Below are 23,177 nucleotides of genomic sequence, written 5' to 3' on the forward strand. Positions count from 1 at the left end.
TGCCTCAGATAATGAGGGCCACACTTTCTGTAAGGTCTATGCAGCAACCACAAGAATGGGGTTCCCAGTCTCAGTTGATGCAGAACCTGGCAAAATGGGGTCTTCTATCTTGGTCTATGCAGTGCCTGGCACAAGGGGAGTGTGTGTGTGTGTGTGTGTGTGTGTGTGTGCGCGCGCGGGATCTTGACAGGTTCTTAAATTGTGTAACAAGATTGTACAATATTAGTGGTCAATATAATTCCTTAGTGGTTAATAATGAATATGGTGAATAAAGTAAAATATTTGACAAAGAAGGGTACTCGAGTGACCTTTTTTAAAAAGGGAGTCAAATGGGTCTAAAATGACATTCTTTCACCAAAGAGATTTCAACCAATTCAACAAATATCAGTTAAATACAGAGATTTTTCTCCCAACGGTTTCTTAGTTCTTTGAGACAAATGTGTGTATGTGTGTGTGCGTGGGGGGGGGGGGGAATACACAATCCAAATACAATCTGAATATTAACTCAGCAAGAATTCCTCTTGAGGTTGCATTGTGGATGTGAGTAAAAAGTGTGTTCAAAAAGCTACTGCAATAAAATTGAAATCTTTAACACTGAGAGGTTTTATCCCCTCTGTTTATTGGACATCGGAATACAATAGAGATTCCCAAAACCAGGCAGAAGTGTTTTCAACTGCCTAAGAACTCCTTTGTCTTCAGAGTTAATCTGGGCTTAATTCCTCACTGTGTCTCATCTCAAAATCTTCCCAGATCTCCAGTCACCCATAGAGGCATCTAAGGTTGCCAAGCACTTAATTTCCAATGGCCTAAAATGGACACAAATTCCAGCACCACCAGAAAAGATGCCAGGCAGGGGCAAGAAGGCCCCTGTATTTCTGATTCTGTCCGAGAGCAGCGAGGAGCCATACAAGCCCGGGGGTGGTGGGCAGAGAGGGCCCTCGCGAAGCGGCACACGCACACACACGCCTCATTGAGTAATGCTGGCGAGGCGCGCCCAGGCGTGACGACCCGGGGCAGCAGGTGCGAGGTGTATTTAAACCGTGCCTAGGAGGCAGGCGCGGGAGGATTGCAGGAGACGGGCCCGTGGAGGATGGAATCCCTCAGCCTTCGGCGACTGCTGCTGCTCGGGATCTGTGAGTCATGGGAGGGGAGGGAGATCTGCCTGCAGGACGGGGTTGGTGCGGTTTGGAAGCGGCTCTGCAGGCATGTTGTGGTGAGGCTGAGATCGGCACCGAGCGACTGTGCAGCTGGGGCCAGGACCTGCAAAGCAGGGCTGGGGAGAGAACCCAGGAGGCCTGGCTCCCAGCCCCTGCTGCTCCAACCACTAGACCCCACTCCCCTCCCTGAACCAGGGAGATAATCCAGGAGTCCCAGCTCCCAGTCCCACCCCCCTTCACTCACTAGCCCCCTCGCCCTTCCTAAAGCCAGAGAGAGAACCCAGGATCCTGCCTCACACTCTTCCTGCTCTAACCACTAGCCCCCACTCCCCTCCCTGAACCAGGGAGATAATCCAGGAGTCCCGGCTCACACCCTTCCTGCTCTAACCACTAGTCCCCACTCCCTTCCCGGAGCCAGGGAGAGAACCCAGGATCCTGGCTCACACCCTTCCTGCTCTAACCACTAGTCCCCACTCCCTTCCCGGAGCCAGGGAGAGAACCCAGGATCCTGGCTCACACCCTTCCTGCTCTAACCACTAGCCCCCACTCCCCTCCCTGAACCAGGGAGATAATCCAGGAGTCCCGGCTCACACCCTTCCTGCTCTAACCACTAGTCCCCCACTCCCTTCCCAGAGCCAGGGAGAGAGCCCAGGATCCTGGCTCACACCCTTCCTGCTCTAACCACTAGTCCCCACTCCCTTCCCGGAGCCAGGGAGAGAACCCAGGATCCTGGCTCACACCCTTCCTGCTCTAACCACTAGCCCCCACTCCCTTCCCGGAGCCAGGGAGAGAGCCCAGGAGTCCTGAGTCCCAGAACTCCCCTCCCCCCAGTCTCACTCATTAGCCCCCCCCCCCCGCCACAGAACCCAGGAATCCTGATCTGCCCCCACCCCCGCACCCGCTCTAACCACAGCTCCTAGGGACCCCTGAGGGAGAGCAGGGGGGGCTCCCAGCTGTGCCTGGGGACCGGTGAGACCCCTCCGGGGCAGAGGAAAGGGGCCGTGGCCAGGGCTCCGTATCAGGGCAGGGCTGTTTACATTTGGGGCTGGAGCGGAGCTGGGCCGCAAGGAAACCCTCATTTCCGAGAAGAGGTCGCTGCCCTGTTTGTTCACTGCCTCTGAGCAGGTGCAAAAAGTTGGTGAAACTCCAAACTGCCATGAGCAGCTTCCTCCAAGCCAGGGCTCAGCTCAGGGCAGGGCTGCACCACTCAGCTCCCAGGCAAACCTGCAATGTCCTGGCTCCCAGCCCCCTGCTCTAACCACTAGACACCACTTCCCTCTGGGAACTGGGGACAGAACCTAGCACAGCTGACGTGGAACCCTCCCTGTTTTAACCACTAGCCCCCACTCCCCTCCCAGAGCTGGGGACAGAACCTAGCCCCTCCCTCCTGACACCCAGCCCCTTGCTCTAACCACTAGCCCCCACTCCCCTCCCAGAGCTGGGGATAGAACCTAGCCCCACTGACACCCAGCCCCTTGCTCTAACCACTAGCCCCCACTCCCCTCCCAGAGCTGGGGAGTCCTGGCTTCCACATCACTGCCAGGCCCTGTTTTAATTCTGGGGTCCACCCCTCCCAGCGCCCCATCAGACAGGGCTCCCCCTTTCCCACCATCTTCCTGTGAGCTCCTCAGACCCCGGCTCCTCAGTGTGAATCTCTCCAAGCAATCTCTGCTCCCGGTACATCCCTGGGCCCGCCAGGGGCTCAGGGCATCGCCCGCTGCCTGGGTGCCGCCTCGGTCTCAGCTCTGCCCAGAGCCCCCTCTCTGGGGATGCCCCGCCTGTGGGGGCCTTTGCCCACTCTCTGTCCCTCCTCGGCGTCCCGGGGTTCCTCCCCCTCTCCCCCCTTCTCCTGCCACAGGGCGTCTTGCCAGGGCCCAGCCTCCTGCCTCCACACGTCTCCTCGCACCCAGCGCAGCCTCCCTGCAGCTCCCCCGCAGCCCTGCCTTCCTGCACATCCTCTCCCCAGCCCCCCAAACCTCCCCCAACTCCTCCCCCTTGGGCTTCGTCATCCCTGCGTCCAGCCCCTCCCTGGCTCGGGTTCTGGCTCCGAGTTGCCAGGCTCCCGCCTGCCGGCAGCCTCTCACGCAATCTCCTCCCCGGTCCCTTTCCCATGGCCCTGAGCATCCTCCTTCGAAACCCAGCCCTGCCCGGCGGGGTGCGGTCCCAGGTCCAGCACCCCCTCCGGTGCCTGCTGGTGGCCGATGGATTCCCAGATTCCCAGATTCCCAGAGCCGAAGGGCCCATCGCGACCAGCTAGGGGTGAGCTCCCTGGAGACCATCAGCCTGTCCCTCGATAACTCCTAGGGCGGATCTCTCGGGAAAACAGCCAAACTTGATTCAAAAATCAAGGACCCCACCCTAAGCCTGGGGAAGTTGTTCCCATGGTTAATTTCGCTTCCCATTAAAAACATGCACCTTATTTATAGGCTGAATTTGGCAGCCACGTCCACCCTTGGCAGTTTTGTGAGAACAGGTGCTAGGTGTGACGGTGCTTCTCATCCTTTACTGATGGGCAGACCCCTCGAAAATGAGGGGCCGACGTTCCCTCTAGTCTTTTCCATGTCCTGATTTTCCCCCTTCCATGTGTGGAATAAAATTATTCCATGCACCAAGGCACGTGCAAATGTGCACCACCAATAACAACACAAAACACCCAGCAGGGGGCGCTCTGCTAATCAGCTGGGTGGCATTTCAATCTCAGCGGCGTGGCCGCACAAGCACACGTTTTACTGGCGGGGGCCCCTCTCAGAATCGATTGTCTGCACAAATACAGTGGAATGCTGTTGAGTCCGTTTTCAGTTTAAAGTCTTTTGGGGACCCCTTTGGCACAGGCCACAGGCCTCCCAGGGATCTGCGGACTGCTGTTTGAGAATTACTGGTGTGTATCACTTACAGGCGCAGCTGCCACACGGCTAGCTGTAGGATTTCTGTGTGTGTATCACAGCAGATCCCGCGGAAAAAACCTTCCAGTCTTGATTTACCGATAGTTACGGATGGAGAATCTTCCCCGACCCTTGATTAATTGTTCCAGTGATTCAATCCCTCCTCGTTTCCCATCGGAATGTGTCTGACCTCAACTTCCACCCACTGGATCTTGTTAGACATTTCTGGGCGCAACTGAACGGCCCATTAACAAATATTCACTCCCCGTGGAGGTCGTTAGAGAAGGTGACCAAGGCAGCTTTTAACTCTCTCTTTGTTAAGCTAAATAGATTGATTTAGGGCATCTCCCCATAAGGCAATAAAAAAACCCCTTAAACACCAAGGACTGGTCCTGTAGCACCGTAGAGATGGACAAAACATGCAGATGGTGTCATGAGCTTTCGTGGGCACAGCCCACTTCTTCAGATGAGTGGAGCAAGAGGCACCGGGGGACAAATATAAAGCAGAAAAAGGGGAGAGGAGCAGGAGGGGGAAAAGGAGCCTTAACTCATTCTCACGGCTCTTCTCTGCACCCTGCGGCAACGTTATCCACACCCCATCTCCCCTCCCGCTGCAGGGACTTGTTCGGGGGAGTTTTGCCAAAGTTTCCGCGCTGGGAGCTGCTCGTGGGAGGTTTTCTCACAGCCACCTGCAGGTGCTGATGCTCTGGCCAGTGCATTTCGCGGGGAAGACACGTGTTTTGCTTCAAGGGGGGAGGGCAGGTTCTGAGAAACGTGAGTCAGGCACCTCGCCCTGGAGTCTGAACCGAAAAGAGCACGTGCTGGTCTCGGCAGCAGCGGCGCGAGCCAGGGGGCTGATCGTGAGGAAAACGTTTCCAGAGTCTGACAGGCTTTGGAAGGCTGGTTTTGAGGAACTGCTGCCCGGGGAGGGGCGCACTGGATCACGACAGCTCTCTGGTTTGTGTAGAGTGGACCAGTCCTTGCCGACAGCTGCAATCTGGGTTTGGGGTTTAGATTCCATGGTCAGCCATAGTCACTGCTAACCACTAGACTCCACTGCCCTCCCCGAACCAGGGACAGAGCCCAGGGGTCCTTCTCCTCCAACCCAGGGGCTCTAGTCCACAAAAGTGAGTGCCTCAAAGATGGACGCTCTCCCTGCTGAGTCCACTGGACATATTGGGCCTGGGCTGTCCTGGAGTCAGATACCAGGCCCTGCTGCACCACCGTGGCCCTCCAGATGAGACCCCGCCCGGGGCTACCAACGCAGGCTCCTCACCCTTGTTTTCTCTCCCTTACAGGCCTCCAGCAGGGAGCAGCGGCTGCAGGTAGGAAGCCCCAAACTCTGCTCCGAACTTGTGGCAGGTGATTTCAGCTGCCCTCTTCCAGGCTCCCGACTGGCTGGTTCCACCAACCATGGAGCAGTGGTGGGCGGGGAGTAGGGACAACGGGTCCCGAAAGGAGGATTGACGCATTCCCCAGTGGGCTACTGCGAACCTGTCAATGCCCCGAGACCGGGGCTGAGACCCTGGGGTGGAAATTCAGCACTGGGGTGTGTGAACCCGGGTGCTGCAGGGAAGACATGGGAAGGGACCATCCCCTTCTCAACACTGGGGAGGCCTCACCCGGAGTCCTGTCTCCAATTCGGAGCGTTGCGCTTTAGGAAAGATGTGGCCACGTGGAGAGAGTCCGGAGGAAAAGCAAGACCCTGGGAAACGCTTCCATTTGCTGAGCGATGGGGAAAGGCTCACACCCCGGGCTGGGTTGGGTCTTGAGAAGAGAAGAAAGCGGGGGGGGGGGGGGCGGAGGCCCATCTTGAAATGGGTGCAGGGCCGTTATACAGCGGCGGGTCACCCGGGGGTCTCCATGTCACTGATGGTCGGCCAAGGAGCAAAGGGCTTACTCGGCCGCAGGGGAGAGTTAGGTTAGAAAGTAGAAACTTTACAGCATCACAGAACACTGGAACTGACAGGGACCTCCAGGCTCATCAAGTCCAGCCCCCTGCCCTCACGGCAGGACCAAGCACCGTCTAGACCATCCCTGACAGGTGTGTGTCCAACCTGCTCTTACGTGTCTCCAGGGATGGAGATTCCACAACCTCCCTTTATTAAGCTCTGGACCAAGGTTTGCAAGGGCGGACGTGGGATCCCCATTCCTGGAGGGTCTAAAGATCAGGTCGGACAAACACGGGTCAAGGACGATATAGACTTACTGTGTCGGCGTTGGGGGCTGGACTCAATTGGCCCTTCCAGTCCGACATTTCCAAGAGTCTATACGGGCTGGACCTCTCTAATCCGGCCCTCTCTGGCCGGCAACATCCATGGTCCGGCGTGATTTGAGCTCGCCGGACGTCCACTTGTGGGTGTGGCCAAGTTTCCTGCAGTCCCATAAAGTTTGTGTCCAGCTGCCCATCCTGGCTCTGTGTCTGGGCTGTTCTTTAGCTCTAATTTACCCCTTGACGTCTTCTAAGCGCCCAGGAAGCAGCGGCAGTGTTGGGAATATTGACTTCTGTGGTCCGGCAAATTCTCTGGTTCAACATCAGTCAGGTCCTGAGGGTGCCGGACCAGAGAGGTTCAACCTATATTGATAGACTAGGCAAGTGAAGCCATTCCCTCCTGCTTTAACCACTGGACTCTGCTCCCCTCCTGGGGCAACCGCTCCTCCTTTGATTTCTCCCATGGGTGGAGTCGATTACTGGGGGATCACTCAGTTCCCTCCTCTCTCCAGGACCAGCCTGTGGCCAGCAGAGAGTGTTAAACCGAATCGTTGGTGGGACCAATGCCCAGAGAGGGGAATGGCCCTGGCAGGCCAGCCTGCAGCTCCGTGGGGAGCACTTGTGTGGAGGGACCTTGATCGGTGACAAGTGGATCCTCTCGGCTGCTCACTGCTTCATCGGGTGAGTCTAGAACTTCGGGGCTAGCACAGGGGCAATAAAAGTCTGCATCATGGGGCAGCTTGACCTGTGGGTCTCCTCTCCTGCTGAGAGTGCTCAGGGCTGTTCTGGACCACAGCAAGGCCTCCAGAATGGTGTCGAGAGCTGTGCATCTAGAGCTTTGAGAAAGCAGAGCTGGACATCCAGGGCTGTTTCACCGCCTAGGGCAAGAAAGCTAGAATCACGTGCGCCACTCAGAAAGCTAGAACCGTGTGTTACATCCAGAATGAACAAGCCTCCGTCTACGGCTCTAGACCAGACCTGTGCTCAAACCACGTACGCCGGAGACTCTAGGAGAACATCCTCAGCTTAAATCTCAAGCACCTACAAGATCTAGAAAGGTGTTCAGAGTCTATAGTACACAGCAATGAGTCTAGAACCATGCACCTAATCTAGAATGAGCCACGAGCAGTGAATGTAAAGTGGTGTGCACCATCTGCAGTTGTGGAGCTAAACTTGTAAGCATAATCTAGAAATTATGGAACCTTTAATCTAGAAAGAGCAACAGGAGCAGTGAATCTAGATCTGCATGCACCATCTAAAACAAACATGGAGACATGGAACTAAAACAGCATGTACCAACCACAGCAAAGAACCTCATGCTTTCTACATCTAGAATTAGCCTAGACCCACAATCGAATAGTTTTATACACTGCCTGGAGCCGTTCTAGAGCCATGGATGAAAAACAGTGAGCAAGACAGTTGAGTTCTGGAGGCACAATCTAGAAGGAAGCTAGAGCCACACATCTCCAGCTGAATCCAGAGCGAGTTTAGAGCCATGCATCTAAAGGGATGCCCACCAAGAGACACAAATCTAGAGCCGAGTGCATCCTACTCGATAACCCCAGAATGGGGAAGCAAGAAGCGTCCAGAGGCATTGAGATAGAACAACGTCCCCCACCCAGAGTCAGGAAGCAACCTCAAGCTATGTGCCCTATCTAGAACAAGCCACTCCAGAGCCGCGGGCCTATAACAGTGGAGTCTAGAACCCAGCACTTTCCCAGCCCGGTCATGACACCCCCTTTCTTATCTCCCCGCAGGAAAGACACGACCAAGGACCCCATTGCCTGGAAGGTGGTGCTGGGGCGTCTGCAGCTGAGCGGTGGCCCGTTGCAGGGGGTCGTGCGCAACGTCTCCCAGATCATCACCCATGAGAAGTACCAAGACTACACCAAGGGCATGGACATCGCTCTGCTGCGCCTGGCGGAGCCCGTCCCCTTTGGCCGTGACGTAGCCCCCATCTGCCTGCCCTACCCCAGCCACCAGTTCGCCTTCGGGTCCCAGTGCTGGGCCACCGGCTGGGGCCGGGTGATGGAGGACAGTGAGTGAAAGGGGAGAGCCCACTGGGGGAAGATGGAGACGTCTCGCTCACCCTGCTCAGCTGGGGCAGGCAGGTCCCCAACTGGGCCCAGAGTGAGTCTTCTCCTCCCCCTCTCCACAGGGACCCTACCACCCCCCATGCCTCTCAAGAAGGTGGAGCTGGACCTGCTCAGTGCCGAGACTTGCAACTGCATTCACAGCAACCTGCGGCAGAAGGAGCTGTCCAGTCCAGCCAGGCCGGGGCTGATCTGTGCCGGGTTCCAGAGTGGAGGCGTGGGGCCCTGCCAGGTGACTGAAAAGGGGTGCCCAGTGGGAGCAGATGAGTTAGGGGAGGAGGCAAAGCATTGCCCCAAGCCAGGGGGCGAAGGGACCCCGCCCTGACTCCCCTGCCCATCCCTTCCCAGGGTGATTCGGGCGGGCCGGTGGTCTGCTCCGAGAACGGGACGTGGTTCCAGGCCGGGATCCTCAGCTTCTCAGTGGGCTGTGCCCGGCCCCACAGCCCCATCCTGATAACCGAGGTCACGGCCTACGCCAGCTGGATCGAGAACCGCACCGGGGGAGCCTCCTTTGCTGTCCAGACAGGGCCAGCCCCCTTCAGCAGCGAGGAAGGGAAGTGCAAAGGTACGGCCAGTGGGGAACGGGACATGGGGCCTTTCCCCTCTAGGGGGCGCTGGTTCTAGTCCAGCCCCAGGACTGAGGGTTGGGCTGGCTTAGGAGGGCAGGCGAGGGGCTACTGACTCCTACTCTCTCCAGGCTGTGGGAAGCCGAAGGGATACGAGCTGAACTTTTCCCCCACGGGGGCCTGGCCCTCGTACGTGAGCCTGCAGTTTGGAGGGCAGCACGTCTGCGGGGGAGCGCTGATCTCCGAGAGCTGGGTGCTGGCGGCTGCTCACTGCTTCATCGAGTGAGTGAGGGGCACCAGGCTGGGTGACCTAGCAGGGGCTGGGAGGAGGAGGGAGGGAGAGGAGGCCCCCTCCTTGGATATGCATGTCTCTGCCAGAGATGAATGGCTGTCTGTAATGTCTGCCCTGCCCGGTTTTAATAGGCAGCAGGTTTGAGACACACAGAAAGAAGTGTTTTCTTACTCAGTGCACCAACAACCTGTGGAACTCCTCGCCAGATGATGTTGTGAAGACCAGGAGTTGAACAGAGCTCAAAAAGAGCCAGATAGATTCATGGAGGTTAGGTCCATCAATGGCTATTAGCCAGGATGGGCGGGGATGGTGTCCCTGGCCTGTTTGCCAGAGGCTGGAAATGGGCAACAGAGGAGGGATCACTTGATGGTTCCCTGTTTTGTTCACTCCCTGGGGGCACCTGACATTGGCCACTGAGGCAGAAAGGACACTGGGCTGGAAGGACCTTTGGTCTGACCCCGTCTGGCTGCTCTGATGTTCTGATGGTCTCCCCCTTTGAACCCCGCTCTGCTCCCAGAGCTAGGGACAAAACCCAGCAGCTTACCCCCCTCCTCCAGTCCCTGCTGCTGTATCCTACTAGACCCCACTCCCTGCCCTGAGACGGGGATAGGACCCCGGGAATCCTGGCTCCTAGCCTGCCCCCGACAGGTCGGTGACCCCCGAGGGGCTGTGTTGCAGGCGGCAGGAGCACACGGACTGGAAGGTGCTGCTGGGTGAGCGGCGGGAGGGGGCAGAGCCACGCTGGCAAGAAGAGCGGGGCCTACGGAAGCTGATCCTCCACGGGGCCTTCGTGAACGTGACCGAGGGTAGCGACATCGCGCTGCTGCAGCTGGCCCAGCCGGTGGGGTTCGGGGAGCACCTCTGGGCCGTCTGCCTCCCTTACGAAACACACCGGTTCCGGCTTGGGGGCACCTGCTGGGCCAGGGGACGGGAGAAAGGTATGTGGCACACGGGGCCTTTCCCCTCTAGGGGGCACCAGATGGGGTCTGCCCCCCAGCTGGTAACTGTCTGGCTCAAGAGGCCCGGGTTGGATTCAGGGGTAGGACGTCCTCACTTCCAACCCAATGTCTCTGTGCTTCCACAGCTCGGGCACCCACCCCACAGCCACTCCAGGGGGTGGGGGTGGCTCTCGTGGGACCAGTGGCCTGTAACTGCAGCTACAACCAGTCCATCTTAGCTGGTGAGGCTGTGCCCATCCTCCCGGAAATGCTTTGCGCTGCTCAGCAGGAAGAGACCACCAGCTGTGAAGTGAGTGAGCTGTGGGCCCAGCATGGCCCCAGGGTCTTCAGAACATCTGGGCAGCCTCAGGAGCTGGCTCTGAAGGTCCCATCAATGGAGACATCCTCCCATCTTCTGTACTGGGGCCTGGTGCTGGGAGGGCTTCCATCCCTCCGTCTCATCCCTGCCCCGTTCTCAGATGCTCCGGACTGTCAGGGTGCAGACGACTCCAATGTAAATCTTGGCTCCTCTAGAGCTGTCCATGGTGCTGAAAAGTCCTATCCCCCAGGGCTGAAGTTGGGCATGTACCCAGCACTGGGGGGGGGGGGGGGGATGTTATGGAACTGCCCATCATGTTGTAATGTCCAATTGGCCATTGCTGAACCAACCAGCATTGCCCTGAACATGCACCCGGCCATTTACTGGCCTCATGGAACTGTCCATGGTGCTGATATGGGCTATTGGCCCTGGCTGATTGGGTCAGGCTCCTTTCTCTCCCCCCCCCCCCTTCCACCTTCCTGTGGAACTGTCCATGGTGCTGATATGTTCTATTGGCCCAGGCTGATTGAGTCAGGCTCCTTTCTCTCCCCCCCCCTCCACCTTCCTGTGGAACTGTCCATGGTGCTGATATGTTCTATTGGCCCAGGCTGATTGAGTCAGGCTCCTTCCTCACCACCTTCCTATGGAACTGTCCATGCTGCTGGCATGTTCTAATGTCCCTGGCTGATTGGATGGGCATGTTTCCCCGCCCCCGTCCTCCTGTGGAACTGTCCATGGTGCTGACATGTTCTAATGTCCCTGGCTGATTGGATGGGCATGTTTCCCCGCCCCCGTCCTCCTGTGGAACTGTCCATGGTGCTGGCATGTTCTATTACCCACTCAGGGCTGGGTAAGGCCATGGATCCAGTATGTCCTGGTTCTCTGGCTGAGCTGTCCCATTTTCCATGGCTAATCCTGCCTTGGGTTGGGCATGGATGCAGCATCCTCAGATCCTCATGGTGGGAGGGGAGGCCCCTGTGACTTCTGACCCACTGCACACTGGGGTAGCTCCTGGTCATTCACGGGGGGGGGAGATTCCACTTAATTTCTGGGACTGCTCCCAATGCAGCCACTCCAAGAGGAATACCCGGAGTATCCCCTGGGCCACAGCTTCCAAGAATGCACCCACCTGGGAGCTTCTGAAACTGTCCCTTTGCTCTTGGCCATGCAGGGCGATGATGGGGGGGCACTGATATGCAGCGAGAAGGGCACCTGGTTCCTGGCGGGCCTCTCCAGCTTCAGCAATGGCTGTGGGAGGAAGAGCCAGCCAGGCGTGTACACGGACGTGAGGGCACACGAGAAGTGGATCATGGACATCACACGGGATGGTTACTTTGCCAACCAGCCCATGCCAGTGCCGGCCATCACAGAAGAGGACACCTGCCCAGTGGAGCCGACTCCAAGTAAGGGGAGATCAAGAAAGCAAATTCCATTTCCTTGCAGGGTGCATCTAGGTCACGGCTCGGAAGGGAGCCCATGAAGGAAAACCAGGGTGCTCCACAGGGTCTTCCTGCTCTGCCCAGGCTCCTGGTGCTGTCCCCAGTGCCCACTGTGACACTAGGGGGCGCTGTGCTGCAGGAAACAATGTGGGTGGCTCAGAGACACTCCCTGACTGTGTCTTCCTGCAGGTTCTGGTGGAGCAGGGACAAAGCCGGTGCCCACGGTGGGCACCACAAGTGGGCAAGGTGAGTCTCTAGGCAACTGAGGGGACATTTTCACTCCTCAGGCAGGCTGAGGGGTATCTGGCAGCGTGGTCTCACCACAGAGCGACCTGCAATCGGCCCCTTCCCAAGCAGAGCCACCGCCCGGCTCCTGAGAGAAAACTTCCACCCTGCCTGGCCAGAGCCCGGCCCTGCCACAACCAGCCCCTCTAGTGCTGTGCTAGGGCGCTCCCAGCTCCAGCGGGGGGAGAAGGGCAGAGCAGGGGATGTTCCCTCCTGGCAGACAGTGGTAAACCTGATGCCACAGGGTCCAGCAGGGGGTGCTGTGAGGCAGGGAGCAGGGCAAGCCTTAGCAGGGGCGCTCTCCCCAGGTAGACAGGGATGGCCCAGTGCCCCAGGGTGGTGCTAGGGGGTGCAATGGGGAAGGGTTCAGCAAGGGGCACTCTCCCCTGACAGGCAGGTCTGGCTCAGTGCCCACAGCAACACTAGGGGGCGCTGTTCTGAGAGAACCAATGTGGGTGTCTCTGAGACACTCCCTGACTATGCTGCTCTCTCCTGCAGACTCCAGTGGAGCAGGGACAGAGCCGGTGCCCACGGCTGGTACCACAAAGGGGCAAGGTGAGTCCCTAAGCCATGTATCGCTCCCCAGGCAGTGTAACTGGTGTTCAGACGTGGGTGCTCCCTGCAGAGTGACCTTCCCCTCCTGCAGTCTGCCACCCCACCCAGAGCCACCTCCCAGCTCCTAGGACCAACCTTCCCACCCTGCCTGCCAACCTCCCCCCCCCCACCTACCCTTGCCAGCCAGAGCCCAGCCCTGCTGCCGCCAACCCCTCTAATGTCTCATTAGGAGCACCAGGTTCCAGGTGGTGGGGAGGGGCAGAGCAGGGACTTGGCGTCCCTCGGCGTCAGTGCTGCCCCCCGATGCTCACTGTGACACTGGGGGCGCTGTGCTGTGGGAACACGCCCTGACGATGTGTCTCTCTCTCCTGCAGGCTCCGGTGGAGCGGGGACAACGCCGGTGCCCACGGCTGGTACCACTAAAGGGCAAGGTGAGTCCCTAAGCACCCAAAGGTGCTTTTTCACTCCCCAGCCACCCTGTGAGTGCTCCAGAGTGTGCTCCCTACAGAGCGACCTGCCCCTCCTGCAATCTGCCCCTCCCACCCAGCGTCACCTCTCAGCTCCTGGGACCCACCTTCCAGCCTGCCTGTCAACCCCCCTGCCAGCCAGAGCCCAGCCCCACTGCCCCCAGCCCCTCTAGTGCAGCACTAGGAGCACCAGGGCCTTAGCTGGTGGAAGGGGCAAAGCAGGGGATTCCCTTCCCTGGGTGTCAGTGTGGACTCCAGTGCCCCGCTGTGACAGTAGGAGGCGCTGTGCTGCGGGAACCAATGTGGGTGGCTCAGACACTCCCTGACCAACCTGTCTCTCCTGCAGGCTGCGGTGGAGCGGGGACAAAGCCGGTGCCCACGGCTGGTACCACGAAGGTGCAAGGTGAGTCCCTAAGCACCTGGGGACACTTGTACAGTCCTGTGGACACTTAAAGGGTGTTCAGACGTGTGTGCTCCCTGCAAAGCAACCTGCCCCTCCCAACCAAATTCCACCCTGCCTGCCAACCCCCCAGCCATCCAGAGCACAGCTCTGCCACCACCAGCCCCTCTCATGTGGGGCTACGGGGTGCTGTGGGGCAGGGAGTGGAGCAGGGCCCAGCAGGGGGCACTCTCCCCTTGCCAGCATGGCTGGTCAATGCCCCAGGGTGGCACTACGGGTCGCTGTGCTGCAGGGAGCAGGGCCAGGGCCAGCAGGGGGCGCTGTGCTGCAGGGAGCAGGGCCAGGCCCAGCAGGGGGCACTCTCACCTCCCAGTAACTGCTCATGCTAATGCCCCCGTGAGACACTAGGGGGCGCTGAGCTGCAGGAACAATGTCAGTGGCTCGGAGACCCTCCCTGACTCTGTGTTCCTGCAGGCTCCGGTGGAGCGGGGACAAAGCCGGTGCCCACGGCGGGTACCACAAGGGGGCAAGGTGAGTCCCTAAGCACCTGGGGACACTTTTATATACCCCAGGCAGGCCAAGGGGCATTCAGATGTGTGTGCTCCCTGCAGAGCAGCCTGCCCCCTCCTGCAATCTGCCACCCCACCCAGAGCCACCTCCCAGCTCCTGGGACCAACACACTGGGGCAGTGGTCCCCACAGGTGACATAGTGCCCGCCAGGCCATTTCTGTGCGCCCGCTGAGTGATCGGGACCAGCCCCACCCTCGGGCGTGTGGCGCATGGGCTGTTCCAGTCCCGGTTGCATGGCATATGGGTGGCCCCGCCCCTGGGCATGCGGCACAGGAGCAGTACTGGCCCCGGGCACATGGCGTATGGGCAGCCCCACCCCTGGGCATGCGGCACAGGACCGGCGCCCTCCAGGCGTGTGCACGGCCCCACCCCCGGGTGCATACGCAGCCCCGCCCCCGGGTGCCCAGCGCTTGAGTGGCCCTGCCCCAAAATGTTGGGGACCACTGCACTGGGGTATGCAGCTAGCCCTGGCAGCCACCCACCCACCCAGCCAGAGCCCAGCCCTGCCACCACCAGCCCCTCCAGTGTGGCACTAGGGGGCGCCGTGCTGCTGGGGGGCACTGTTCCTGCTCCGGGGACCCATGTAGGCGATTCACACGCTGACTAGACCTCTCTACCCTGCAGGTTCCACTAAAGGCTGGACAAAGCCAGTGATACCTGGTGGTGCCACGGAAGAGGAAGGTGAGACCCCGAGGCTCCTTTTTCACTCCCCTGCAACTCCCATGGGTGGTCTCATTGCGGAGCCTCCTGCCCCTCCCACAATCCGCCCCCTCCCAGCCAGAGCTCCTGGGACCAGCCTTGCTGCAAACCACCCAGCCAGAGCCCAGCCCTGTCACCACCTGCCCCTCTAGTGCAGTGCTAGGAGGCATCAATCTACAGGGAGCAGGCCAGGGCCCAGCAGGGGGCGCTGTGCTGCAGGGAGCGGGGCAGGGACCCAGCAGGGGGCGCTCTCCTCAGGTAGGCAGGGCTGGCCCCAATGTCCCAGTGCAGCACTAGGGGGCACTGTGGGGCAGGGAGCAGACAGGGACCCAGCAGGGGGCGCTCTCCTCAGGCAGGCAGGGCTGGCCCCAATGTCCCAGTGCAGCACTAGGGGGCACTGTGGGGCAGGGAGCAGACAGGGACCCAGCAGGGGGCGCTCTCCTCAGGCAGGCAGGGCTGGCCCCAATGTCCCAGTGCAGCACTAGGGGGCGCTGTGGGGCAGGGAACAAGGCAAGGACTCAGTTGACGGAGCTGTCCCCTACTGCCAACGCTGCTCTTGTTATACCAGCCGGGCGCTAGGGGGCGCTGTGCTGCAGGGACCCACGTGGGCCTGCGCAGACACTCACTGACTGACTCTCTCCCCTGCAGGTGCCAGTGGCAAGGGGCAGAAGCCAAGGCCGCCTGGTGGTGCCAAAGGGGGGCAAGGTGAGTCCCTAGGCACCTGTGGATGCTTTTTACCCCCCATCCGCCCCGAGAGGTGTTCCAGAAAGTGTGCTCCCTGCAGAGCCACCTGCCCCTCCTGCAATCTGCCCCCTCCCAGCCAGAGCCACCTGCCCCCCCTGCAATCTGCCCCCTCCCAGCCAGAGCCACCTGCCCCCCCTGCAATCTGCCCCCTCCCAGCCAGAGCCACCTGCCCCCCCTGCAATCTGCCCCCTCCCAGCCAGAGCCACCTGCCCCCCCTTCAATCTGCCCCCTCCCAGCCAGAGCCACCTGCCCCCCCTCCAATCTGCCCCTTCCTGATCAGATTCCCTTCCCAACTCCGGGGAGCAAACTTCCACCCTGCCTGCCAACCACCCAGCCACCCGCAGCCCAGCCCCGCCCTGCCACCTCCTGGGGCTCCTTCTTCCCTCCCCTGCATGTCTCAGGGGTGGTCAGGAGTGTGGTCTCACTGTGGAGCGACCTGCCCCTCCCGCAATCTGCCCCCTCCCAACCAGAGCCACCTCCCAGCTCCTGGGACCAACCTTGCTGCAAATCACCCAGCCAGAGCCCAGCCCTGTCACCACCTGCCCCTGTAGTGTGGTGCTAGGGGGCATCAACCTGCTGGGAGTGGGTCTGGGCCCAGCAGCGGACACTCTCACCTGGCAGAGCTGGACCAATGCCCCAGGGCGGCACTAGAGGGTGTTGTGGGGAAGGGCCCAGCAGGGGGCACTGTGCTGCAGGAAGTAGGGTGGGGGCCCAGCAGGGGGTGCTCTCCTCAGGCAGGCAAGGCGGTCCTAATGCCCCAGGGTGGTGCTAGGGGGGTGCTGTGTTGCAGGGAGCAGGGCAGGGACCCAGCAGGGGGCGCTCTCCTCAGGCAGGCAGGGCTGGCCCCAATGTCCCAGTGCAGCACTAGGGGGCGCTGTGGGGCAGGGAGCAAGGCAAGGACTCAGTTGACGGAGCTGTCCCCTACTGCCAACGCTGCTCTTGTTATACCAGCTGGGCGCTAGGGGGCGCTGTGCTGAAAGGACCCATGTGGGCCTGCGCAGACACTCACTGACTGACTCTCTCCCCTGCAGGTGCCAGTGGCAAGGGGCAGAAGCCAAGGCCGCCTGGTGGTGCCAAAGGGGGGCACGGTGAGTCCCTAGGCACCTGCGGATGCTTTTTACCCCCCATCCGCTCCGAGAGGTGTTCCAGAAAGTGTGCTCCCTGCAGAGCCACCTGCCCCTCCTGCAATCTGCCCCCTCCCAGCCAGAGCCACCTCCCAGCTCCTGGGACCAACCTTGCTGCAAACCACTCAGCCAGAGCCCAGCCCTGTCACCACCTGCCCCTCCAGTGTGGTGCTAGGGGGCATCAACCTGCTGGGAGTGGGCCTGGGCCCAGCAGGGGGCGCCCTCACCTGGCAGACAGGGCTGGCCAGTGCCCCAGGGCAGCACTAGGGGGCTCTGTGCTGCAGGGAGCAGGGCAGGGCTCAGCAGGGGGCGTGCTCCCCTGGCAAGCAGGGCTGGCCCAATGCCCCAGGGTGGCACTAGGGGGCGCTGTGGGGCAGGGAGTGGGGCAGGGCTCAGCAGGGGCACTCTCCCCCAGCAGGCAGAGTCCCTCCCTGTGCCTCCCTCACTCCCCCCCAGCACTTTCCACTGGATCCCAGGGTAACCTCTTTCTACATTGAACTACGTGCTAGTGGCTCAGTACCCAGCCAGCCCACCCCAGAAGTGGCTGCATTTCATGGCCAGATGAGCCAGGCCCATGCAGCTTCCCTGGCCAGCTGCTCCCCTGCAATTCCTCCCCAGAGGCAGCTGCATCTCAGCCCCAAGCCAGTGATCCCTGTGTCTGCAGCTTTCTGGAATCCGCCCAGACATAACCGTGGATGAAGATACCCCGGGGCCTCACTGCCTGTCACTTTCGCAGGTGGAAAAGGGAAGGGTCCCAAAGGGAGGCTCCGTTTCTTCTAGCCACTGACCCGCATCGGAGAATTCTGGCACCTCCCGGCCTCCAGCTGCTTCCTTCACCCACTGGAAGAGCGCCCGGGGCTAATCGGCAGCTCTCTCCATTTTCTGTGCGGGCCCAGCTGTCGAGATGTCGAATCAGGCACTAGAGAGGCCTCCCGGTTTCCATGTGTGAGGATCCCAGAACCAGCGCCCTCTGGATTTGGAAAGCACATTGCCTGGTGCTGCGATGCGCCTGGCTCTGGGGCGGAACGTTGTTGTTGATTATGGTTCCTGCTGTTATTTATGCTACAAGAATAGGCAGACTCTGGAATCAGGGACTCCCGTGTGCTGGCCATTGTGCAGGCCTTGACCGAGTTTGGGGGCCTCACTGCACCGGATGCCTCACAGGTCTCGACTCGGACCTTGTCAGGGTGGGCACTGCACAGACCCCAGTCAGATCGGGCCTGGCTTTGTCACAGCCCCACGGCGGCGACGGCCGTACCAAGAATCCAATAGCCGATATATAGTGAGTGTGGGGTGACCCCAGCCCCTCTGCAATGCGGGTTTCATTCCTGTGCTCTACGGCTGTCCCGGGGGGTTGCGATGCTCCTGGGTGTGCCAGGGCGTCACACCAACGGGACCCGGTTCACCCGCACACGCCTGGTCTGTGCACGATTGTTAAAATCACAATAAACCCAGAGTCACTGAACGCAGCAAAGGGCTTCGCGCCTCAATCGAGAGTTTAGCATTCGGGAGATTTCACGGGATCCTCTGCCCCCCGACAGGCTCCCGCCCTGCTCCGTACAGGGCAACGCCCCAGCACCCTGCTTCATTCCCTGCAGCGCAGCGCCCCCTGCTGGGCCCCCCGCCCTGCTCCTTGCAGCACAGCGCCCCCTGCTGGGCCCCCCGCCCTGCTCCCTGCAGCACAGCGCCCCCTGCTGGTCCTCGCCCACTCCCTGCAGCACAGCGCCCCCTGCTGGGCCCCGCCCACTCCCTGCAGCACAGCACCCCCTGCTGGGCCCCACCCCCCCCTGCTCCCTGCAGCACAGCGCCCCCTGCTGGGCCCCCGCCCTGCTCCCTGCAGCACAGCGCTCCCTGCTGGGCCCTGCCCCGCTCCCTACAGAACAGCGCCCCCTGCTGGGCTCCACCCACTCCCTGCAGCACAGCGCCCCCTGCTGGGCTCCACCCACTCCCTGCAGCACAGCGCCCCCTGCTGGACTCCCGCCCTGCTCCCTGCAGCACAGCACCCCCCTGCTGGGTCCCACCCACTCCCTGCAGCACAGCGCCCCCCTGCTGGGCCCCACCCACTCCCTGCAGCACAGCGCCCCCCTGCTGGGCCCCGCCCACTCCCTGCAGCACAGCGCCCCCTGCTGGGCCCTGCCCACTCCCTGCAGCACAGCGCCCCCTGCTGGGCCCCCACCCTGCTCCCTGCAGCACAGCGCCCCCTGCTGGGCCCCCGCCGCACTCCCTGCAACACAGCGTCCCCTGCTGGGCCCTGCCCTGCTCTCTGCAGCCCAATGGCCCCCTGCTTCCCACTCCCAGCCCTCCTCCTCATCTGGGGTCCCACCAATCAATGCATCCCCTCCCTCCCAGCACCTCCTGCCCACCCATCAGTTGTCCTGTAGCACCTGGGAGTCACTGTGGGAGAGGGGCGGACTGGGGTGGGAAGGAATGAAGAAGGGTGTGATGAGGGTGGGAAGAGGCAGGGAGGGGTTGGGGGCAGGTGTGCAGAGGGGGCGGGCACCCCACTTAACACTGAAAGAACAAAGAGCTGCTAAGAGGCGTGAACATATTCCCATTTAAAGAGAACTGGCAGCTTTTATGCCCTGTCTTGGCCCTGGTTAACCCCAGGGCCTGTTTGTGGGTCTTTGATAAGAGTCTTCTTGCCTTGCGTCCTTTTGGACGGCAACGTCTGGAGAGTTCCAACTGCCACCGATCCCATCGACACCTTGCAATTAACACCGCCCGTCACGTGGTTCCTACACAGCCTGAATCCCAAGGACACAGATGTGCCTTTCAGAAGGCAGCCTACCAGGAAATAGGAGGGAAGATTAAAGATGTTATCAGCTGGATTTTATGTCCTGTTGTGTGTTTCGGAACACTTTGAAGGCTGGTTGTGTTATCTCCGCTGACACCCACCGCCTGTTGCTGGGACACAAAGGAGTGTTCCTCCTCGACGTTGCATTCCCAGCACACAAGAACTAGGAATCACCACATGAAGTGAATAGGGAGCAGGTTTAAAAGAAACAAAAAGTTTTTCTTCTCGCAGCTCACAGTCAACCTGTGGAACTCCTTGCCAGAGGAGACTGTGAAGACGAGGTTCAAAAAAGAGCTAGGTAAATTCATGGAGGTTAGGTCCATCAATTCTTATTCGCCAGGATGGGTAGGAATGGTGTCTGATGAACAGAGGATGGGAATGAGCGACAGGGGAGGGATTACCTGTTCTGTTCGCTTCCTCTGGGGCACCTGGCATTGGCCACAGTCGGCTGACAGGACACTGAGCTGGACGGACCTTTGGTCTGACCCAGACTGGCCACTCTGATGTTCTCTTCTGGGGGCTGAAATCTTTCGTGTGATGAAATCAGCAACCCGATTGCAAGCCTGGGACTGATTCTATCGCCAAAGGTCGGGACAAGAATGGTGAGTCTCTCTTCGGTTGCTTGCAGGAGCAGGCAGGTCTGTAGCGGCCTCCCCTTAGCAGCGTAATGACGTCATCTACACCCATAACCAGCTTTTGATCCAGGCCTCTGCAAGCCAGTGGACAAAGGTCTCGTAAGATCCGACAGCTACAAGGTGAATCTAGCTGAATTCCGGCCAAACAAAAGGGACCCCTTTTCGAACCGAGAGGAGTTACCCGCAGCAGCGATGCACCGACAGCTGGGGTGGGTTGTCCATCCTGGCCAGTTTTGAAAGCCAGAGTGTCTCTGTTTTCTCCCAGCAACCTGCCCTAGTTCAAGCAGGACGTCAGAGAGGGTCTCGGGTCTGTGTTAGCCGGGGGGTTGGATTAAATGACCCAGGATGGTCCCTTCTGGACTAAAGTCTGTGGCTCTGTAACACGGCGCTCTCCCCCTACGCCCATGTCCGATGGCACCTCGCCGGGTGGCTGCAACTTTCGCCCAGGCTCTGCATTACCCATGATCCTCTGCTCAGCCGTATCCCCTCGAGGAAGCCTCCTCAGCCATCGCCCCCCGTGGAACCTCCCGCCCCCTCTCCCTAGCCCATCCTGCCACGCCACCCCCAGCCCTACAACCTACCCCCCACCCCCTGCTGCTCAATGGCCCATTGTCCCGGCGGGGACGGGCAAGCGACAGCTGGCTCCCAGGTGTGTTGATCTAGAGGGCGGCAGCCGGCTGGTTAAATTGAGTGGAGCCGCCGGGGCCGAGGCAGATCTGGGCAGCTCAGCCTCCGGCCGGGGAACAGGCACTGGACCCCCAGACAGGAGCCCTGCGTGTTGCCGGACCCACAGCAGACGGTATTCCTGGGGGCAGGGAGGAGGGGCAGATCCAGGCTGGGGAGGATGGGTGCTGGGGAGAGAGGTGCAGATATGGGGCTGGCATGATGGGGAATATGGGGGGGCAGCACCATACCCCACTGATAGCCACTGGGTTAGTCAGGGCTCCCTTGCTAACTACCTTCTCCCCAGAGACCACTGCCCTTCCCTGTGCCCCCCAATGCAGCAGGCGGCTGTTCCCAGCTGCCCCTCCCCAGAGACAGCTGCATCCCAGCTGAAGGCTGGTCTCTTGTACCTACCGAATTTGGTCCAATAAAAGCAATTTCCTCCCCCTGCCTTGTCTTGCTGAGGGTTTTGTTTATCCTGTGAGCACTAGAAGTATCAAGTGAGATCGGAGCCCCTCGTGCCAGGCACGGCATGTACCCCGGCTGAGTTCAGAGCCCCTTGTGCTAAGCACAGCATGGACCCCGGCTGAGATCAGGGTCCCGTCATGCAGGTGCAGCGCGGATCCTGAGCAAAATTACTTCCCATTGTGATGGGCGCTGCCCAGCCATGCAGGGAGGGAAAGTCCTTGTCCCAAAAAGCCAACTCTGGAACCCAACAAAGGCAGGATCATTTTGTCCATTTTACTGATGGGGAAACTGAGGCCCGGAGAGATTCAGAGGCTTCTCCCATCACATGGGGTCTGTAGCAGAGGCATGACAGGGACCCAGCAACCCTGGCTCGGTGCCTCTCAGCTCTCTTCTACCTTCCCCATTGCAAGGTAGAGCAGCCAACAGATGGCACAAGCCACCTGCAAGTTACCTGCCCGGAAAGAGATGACCATTATTTATTCCCTGTAAGTTGAGAGCTTGGGTGGCCACCTAAGAGCGATTCCAATGCCACCTGGCTGATTAGCAGAGCACCCACAACCGGCAGTGTGTGTTTCCACTGGTGGTGCACATCCCCACAGGGCTCAGTGCGCAGAACAAAATTTATGCTGCACATGGATGGAACAACACTAGAAGGAGCATTGGCCAGGACCCATGACTAAAATTATATTGAAAATACTGTCCTGCAATCACTGCATAACCTGTGGAACTCACTGGTGCAGGACAAGGCTCGGGCCAGAGGTTTATCAGGAGTCCAAAGGGACTTTTCCTGGAGAACAGGACAGCTCGAGTTATAAGCTTAAGGCATTTAAATCAATGTGTTAGAAGGGGACACAAATGTGATGCTTTCCAGTCTGAACCCACCTCTGATCAGTAAGGGGCAGGGGGATTGGCCTGTTAGAGATGGCACATTGGGCGAGATGGGCCCCTGGCTCTAGTCTGGGGTGGCAGAGAAGGGGCAGGATGCCAGGCTAGATGGGTCTGATGCGAGGCTGAAGAAACGGTAGAATACGTCCCTCTGTCAGTGGCAAAACAAAACCAAAGCAACCATGTGCATGGCCACTAGGGGGCACCAGAGGTGGCTGGGCCCAGCTGGCCATCACCTGGGGACTCCTGTGTAGGGACCCCAGGATTTTGGGTAGGAACAGAGCACAGCGCCCTCTGGTGGCCATCCCCAGCCAGAGCAGCAGCCCTAATGTAATCGCAACTTACAGGCTACGGACAACTATCTCCGCCCTCTAGAGCAGGGATGGGCAAGCATTTGGGGGGGGGCACTTAATTAATTTTGGTTCATGCTTGTTGGTTGGCTCTGGACCCCCAGAAGGGGCAGGGCCTCAGGCAGAAAGGGGTGGTTCCCTGTAGGGGCCATACGCCCCTGGCTGGAGGGGGAGACTTCGTGTGCTCCCCTGCTTGCAGGTGTCGATTGGGCTGAGAGCAGAGGCATGGCAGGGCGGGATGGGCCGGATCAAATGCTTGGTGGGGTTATCTGGTCCATGGGCTGGATCCTGCCGACCTCTGCCCTAGAGGTTAGTGTCAGGCATTGTTTATTCATTATTATTCATTATTGTTGTTGCTGTTGCAAGAGAAATGGATGGGGTTATGCAAATTAACAAATGCACGTTCAAGAATGCAGATTGGGCCACGTATCATTTGCATGAAGCCACCAGGTTCTGTAAGGTCTGGTTGACACTGACAGTGGTAATTGGCTCTTTCTCTCTCTTGCCGTATAAGGGTGTTAACCTGTGGAACTGCCTGCTACTGGATTATGGTCAATGAAGGATTCTCTTTCTGTCGCTCCCTGTAGGGGTTTTGGAGACTGATGCCCTATCGTGTGCACGCGATCCCTTCGTGTCAGCC

At 59.7% G+C, this 23,177-nt stretch overlaps 1 protein-coding gene across 11 annotated transcripts; it reads left to right on the plus strand.

Annotated features, from left to right (window-relative positions):
• Window positions 1-1,033: 1,033 nt before the first annotated feature.
• On the plus strand, window positions 1,034-17,701 carry LOC102461837 (serine protease 53-like). Of its 11 annotated transcripts, XM_089779021.1 has the most exons (19): window positions 1,034-1,133; window positions 5,338-5,364; window positions 6,764-6,932; window positions 8,009-8,289; window positions 8,410-8,576; window positions 8,693-8,909; window positions 9,042-9,192; window positions 9,881-10,140; window positions 10,287-10,450; window positions 11,631-11,862; window positions 12,088-12,144; window positions 12,682-12,738; window positions 13,113-13,169; window positions 13,552-13,608; window positions 14,080-14,136; window positions 14,800-14,856; window positions 15,523-15,579; window positions 16,650-16,706; window positions 17,479-17,701. In XM_089779021.1, exons 1-19 carry the CDS (start codon window positions 1,091-1,093, stop codon window positions 17,520-17,522), a joined length of 2,211 nt encoding a protein of 736 aa, XP_089635147.1. In that variant the 5' UTR covers window positions 1,034-1,090; the 3' UTR covers window positions 17,523-17,701. The 11 variants fall into 11 exon arrangements, with proteins under 11 accessions (XP_089635147.1, XP_089635151.1, XP_089635153.1 ...); XM_089779020.1 differs by lacking the exon at window positions 1,034-1,133 and having other exon boundaries at window positions 3,979-5,364; XM_089779025.1 differs by lacking the exons at window positions 1,034-1,133; window positions 12,682-12,738 and having other exon boundaries at window positions 3,977-5,364.
• Window positions 17,702-23,177: the final 5,476 nt, after the last annotated feature.

The sequence above is a fragment of the Pelodiscus sinensis genome, chromosome 5 (assembly GCF_052426305.1).
Source record: "Pelodiscus sinensis isolate ZL-2025 chromosome 5, ASM5242630v1, whole genome shotgun sequence".
NCBI classification, from domain to species: domain Eukaryota; kingdom Metazoa; phylum Chordata; order Testudines; family Trionychidae; genus Pelodiscus; species Pelodiscus sinensis.